The 5,509-nt window shown below is 42.1% G+C and overlaps 1 protein-coding gene across 1 annotated transcript; it reads left to right on the plus strand.

The window, feature by feature from the left end:
• Positions 1–2,111: 2,111 nt before the first annotated feature.
• Positions 2,112–2,969, plus strand: LOC115651279 (olfactory receptor class A-like protein 1). Its single transcript, XM_030562218.1, has one exon. It carries the CDS (start codon positions 2,112–2,114, stop codon positions 2,967–2,969), a length of 858 nt encoding a protein of 285 aa, XP_030418078.1.
• Positions 2,970–5,509: the final 2,540 nt, after the last annotated feature.

Consider the following 5,509-nt stretch of genomic DNA (forward strand, 5'->3'; position numbering starts at 1 on the left):
GGGTTTGAATCTAGAACCTACCACAACACAAGCTTTTAACAGCTGAGCTAAAGGAGTAACTTCACTAACTGGTAGCATTAGTAGGTTGTTTTCTTAGATTGGCCCAAATGTTAGACGGCATTAAAGACACACATTTTGCAAGTACATTATATGACCTGAAACTCACCAGTTTCTAATGTACATACCATTTCTAGTGCACATTGTTTTTGCTTTGCAGAATATACAGATCCAGACGTTTTGGAGCATGAGCTTTCGTGGGTGAATACCCACTTCGTCGGATGCATGTAGTGGAAATTTCCGGGGCAGGTATAGATATGCAAGCAAGCTAGAGATAACGAGGTTATTTCAATCAGGGAGGATGAGGCCCTGTTCTAGCAGTTAAGGTGTGAAAACCAAGGGAGGAGAAACTGGTTTTGTAGTTGGCAAGCCATTCACAGTCTTTGTTTAATCCTGAGCTGATGGTGTCAAATTTGCAGATGAACGGAAGCTCAGCAGTTTCTCTTTGAAGTCTGGTCCTGAAGTTTTTTTGCTGCAGGATGGCCACCTTAAGATCTGCTACAGTGAGGCCAGGGAGGCTGAAGTGTTCTCCTACAGGTTTTTGTATATTGCCATTCCTAATATCTGATTTGTGTCCATTTATCCTTTTCTGTTGAGACTGTCCAGTTTGGCCGATGTACATAGCAGAGGGGCATTGCTGGCATATGATGGCGTATATTACATTGGTGGACATGCAGGTGAATGAACCTGTGATGATGTGGCTGATCTGGTTAGGTCCTGTGATGGTGTCACTGGTGTAGATATGTGGGCAGAGTTGGCATCGAGGTTTGTTGCATGGATTGGTTCCTGAGCTAGAGTTCCTATGGTGTGATGTGTAGTTACTGGTGAGAATATGTTTCAGGTTGTCAGGTTGTCTGTGGGCAAGGACTGGCCTACCACCCAAGGCCTGTGAAAGTGTGGCATCATTGTCCAGGATGGGTTGTAGATCCCTGATGATGCATTGGAGGGGTTTTAGCTGGGCACTGTATGTGATGGCCAGTGGAGTCCTGTTGGTTTCTTTCTTGGGTTTCTCTTGCAGTAGGAGGCTTCTGGGTACACGTCTGGCTCTGTTGATCTGTTTCCTTATTTCCTCGCGTGGGTATTTTAGTTCTGAGAATGCTGGTGGAGATTTTGTAGGTGTTGGTCTCTGTCTGAGGGGTTAGAGCAGCAGCAGTTGTACCTCAGTGCTTGGCTGTAGACAATGGATCGTGTGATATGCCCAGGATGGAAGCTGGAGGCATGAAGGTAGGCATAGCGGTCGGTAGGTTTTCGGTATAGGGTGGTGTTAACGTGACCATCACTTATTTGCACCGTGGTGTCTAGGAAGTGGACCTCCCATGTAGATTGGTCCAGGCTGAGGTTGATGGTGGGGTGGAAGCTGTTGATATCGTGGTGGAATTTTTCCAGAGTCTCCTTCCCATGAGTCCAGATGATGAAGATGTCATCAATGTAGCATAGGTAGAGAAGAGGCATGAGTGGACAAGAGCTTAGGAAGCATTGTTCCAGGTCGGCCATAAAAATATTGGCATATTGTGGGGCCATGCGATGCCACTGATCTGGAGATATAGATTGTCATCAAATTTGAAATAGTTGTGTGTGAGGATAAAGGCACAGAGCTCAGCAGCCAGTTGTGCTGTGGCATCATCAGGGATACTGTTTCTGACAGCTTATATTCCATCTGTGTGTGGGATGTTTGTATAGAGAGCCTCTACATCCATGGTGGCTAGGATGGTGTTTTCTGGAAGGTCACCAATGCATTGTAGTTTCCTCAGGAAATCAGTGGTGTCACGGAGATAGCTGGGAGTGCTGGTGGCATAGGGTGTGAGTGGAGAGTCCACATATCCAGACAGTCCTTCAGTGAGAGTACCAATGCCCGAGATGATGGGATGTCCAGGATTTTCGGGTTTGTGGATCTTGGGTAGTAGATAGAATAACCCTGGTCGGGGCTCTGAGGGTATGTTGATTTGTTCCGGTGTTAGTGTAGGGAGTGTCCTGAGTAGATGGTGCAGTGTATTCCTCAGTGGGATCTGAGGGAAGTGGCCTGTAGAATTCCAATACCAAATGCCTTCACCTACATGTTAATATGCCACAGAAAAGTCATGCCCTCTGAAATTATACTGAGCAACCTTGCGCTCTCCAACCTCCTGGTTATCCTGACCCAGGGGATCCCCATTACCCTCAAAAACTTTAGGCTTCAGAACACATACAATGACCTGGTCTGCAAAATTACCCTCTATATTTACTGCGTGGGCAGAGCCATGAGCATTTGCATCACCTACCTGCTGGGCTGTTTCCAGTGTATCCTCATTGTCCCATCTCCTTGCAAATGGTTGCACTTGAGAGAGAACCTGCTGAAAAATCTCTCTTCAGTTATGATTTCCTTTTGGTGCTTCAACCTTTTTGTGTGCAGGACCCACCTGGCTTATTCCTCCTCCCAGGATGCTGCAAACTCCTCAATCATCAAAAGCCACACAGTGGTGTACAACTTCTGCTGCATGGTTTTCCCCAGCCACCTTTTGTACTTAGGAAACGGGTCGGTGTCTGTCACTCGGGACTTGTTCTTCCTGGGAATCATGACTCTTTCCAGCTGCTACCTTCTCTCCATGTTTTATCAGCACGGGAAGCAGGCAAAACATCTGTTGGGGCTGCACACAAAGCACGTGGAAATCCAGGCAGCCAAAGCCGTGGTGGCCCTGTTAATCATGTACCTTCTCTGTTTTGGGCTGGACAGCCTCTTCTGGGTCTATACCCTCTGTATGTACCCTGTCTCACTGAGCCTCATTGATGCCCGGATGTTCCTTGATTCCTGCTACTCGGCCATCAGCTCACTGCTGATTATCCTGACTAACAAGAAGGTACAGACAGGTCTGAAATGTGCAACCAGGAGGAGACAGTTACCAGGTGGAGACAGCATCTCACAATATATCCAATAAGAAACAAAGGGGCCAGGTAGCAACTTTTAGGCTTAAGGCTTATTCAACTTTGTTTGTAATATTGCAATTGTTTACACACACACACACACACACACACACACACACACACACACACACACACACACACACACACACACACACACATCCCCCCAGCAATTCATACTTCAAGTATCTCAGACCAACAAAACAAAAAAGAACAAAAGTAAATTCTCCATGAGACAGAGTGAAAACACAGGGTACAAAAATCTGTATTTGACAGTACACCCAGGCAATAACAAGAGAGGAAGGATGGTCTTGTAATTAAAGCACGACTCAGGAAACCTGGTTTGATTCCCACTTTAGCCATAGACTTGCTATGTGAATAGAGAAAGAAATTAGTTTCCTCCCATCTAAATAAGTACCAAAGTTTCAGTAAATATACCTGAAAACAAGGGTACATTTTCTGAAATAGTGAAATTGGAAAGTGATGCATGCCAATAACTTTGTTGTAAAATAACTTCCAGACTTATTAGATTGTTCCTTGATGCTTTGTAAATGTGCATTTTATCTTCGTATTACATGTCTAAACCCTGGAGAAGGTGTCACAAGCTTAATAGGCATATTTAAATTTAATATATGTCACTTATGCATTTTGATGTCTATAAACCAAAGATGAAAGCCACATCAGAGCCAAAACCAGTGGTAGACTTTTTGAATATATACAACACTGCAATATTTAATGTTTACAACACAAATCTCATTTTCAAATAGTAAAAACTAGATTTTTATCCCATGGTTCTGTGGCCTTGGTTTCAGAAGTGCTGAATATCTGCAGCTCTCGTTGAGTTCAGGTGGATATGTGGATTCTCAACACAATGCAAATCAGACTTTGGCAGGCTGCATGTCAAAAGTGTAACAGATGCCTATTTAAAATGTGTGAAAATTCCCCACCAACTATTACAGCATGTTAACCAATAGGCCTGCAGAATGCAAGTTAACTAGTTAGCTTAAAGATGACTGGTTGAGACACCACTACTAATGATGCAATTTCACCACCTAACACTGAGCTGTAAGGGATTGGTCCAGCAGCTTGTTAATATAGTATGTTTCAAAGTTGTGCAGGAAGTTGGTGCTGGTTTAAATGTTATAAAAAAATCATTCTGAAAAATAAAATGACAATTCTTTCTGAAAAATGCCACTGTTTTCCATTTGCTTGAATCACCAAGACAAGACTATTTTCAAGCGGATGTGGTTTTTAACAATGCTGTCCATGCTTGACACTGAAGATCATTGCACTTGTGGATCAAATCAGACATCACATAAAATTATTTGACTTTCCATCGGGGGAAAGATTCTGTTCTATTAAAATTTAATAAATAACCCCCTTGTCTGTTCTCCTGTTACCAAATACCACTTACATTCAGTGCAAAAGATTTAAGCTCCTCTCACCTTCCTGATGATAGACAGACACACACACATGTACACAATTCTTTTGAGTAGCTGTGACTAATTGTCTTGCATCTCTGTGCCACTGTGATCATTACTAACCTCCCTCATTAATTTAATAGGGCAATATTTGAATGCTGCTAATAGTGTCTCTCTATACTTGTCCTGATCATGCTCATTGATCAAATGAAGGTGCTAATTTAAACTTTGAAAAATGGAGTTTCTTGCCACCTTGCGGTGCAGTAACTCCTACACCATTCCGCTCAGGGTTATGGCCAAGAATAAACACCATTGCCTCTACTCTAAGGCATATTCTCTAGGATCATCTGCTCACATACTATTGTTCTACAGCAAGAACAGAGCCCTAATTGCATGTCCTATATTTTAAAGGTGAAATCTAAAATCCCTGAGGGAAAGGCCATCATAAAATAGCTTACGCAGAAGTGCCACTTATATGAAAAAAGTTTATCGTACAAATCTTGCATTCCAAAATCTATCAGAGAAGATTACTTCAGGTAGGTTTTATTTATATGGCTAGAAAATAATTTGTAGGAGTTGGATCAAACTTTAGAAAATAAACAGTGAGATTTGAGAAATTTTCTATCTATGGCATATTCATAAATCTGTAGAAATGTCTACAGTGTGATGGCTGGATCCAGAACTTAAACTGTTCCTAAACTGCCTCCCACGCTGGTTGTGTTTCACTAGGTCTAGTATCTCACTTACTAATAAGGCAGGCTTTTTAAGCATAGACAGCCAAGCAAAACCAACTGTTAAATCAGAAAGACACAATACATCTTCTGCTCCTTGTCTGCCAAGTGTATAAATATTCAAAGACCTGGAATTGATAAAGTTCATTAGAAAAGATTAATGGTTCACATGGGAAAAATTCCAGAAGGGAACTGAGTTGAATGTGTAGGTCAGGAAGTTATTAAAGATTTTAAAATATAATTTAATAACTATTTTCTTAATATATCATTAAAAATCAGATACTAATAGATTGCATACCTGTTATGGGCCTCACTGAAGTTGCTTTGGGTTTTAGAAATTGGAAGGCTAGCCTGTTATGGTGAAAATTGCCTTCTTTTCCCCCACATGCATCTCACTGGAACAAT

Source organism: Gopherus evgoodei, chromosome 4 (assembly GCF_007399415.2).
Source record: "Gopherus evgoodei ecotype Sinaloan lineage chromosome 4, rGopEvg1_v1.p, whole genome shotgun sequence".
Lineage (NCBI taxonomy): Eukaryota > Metazoa > Chordata > Testudines > Testudinidae > Gopherus > Gopherus evgoodei.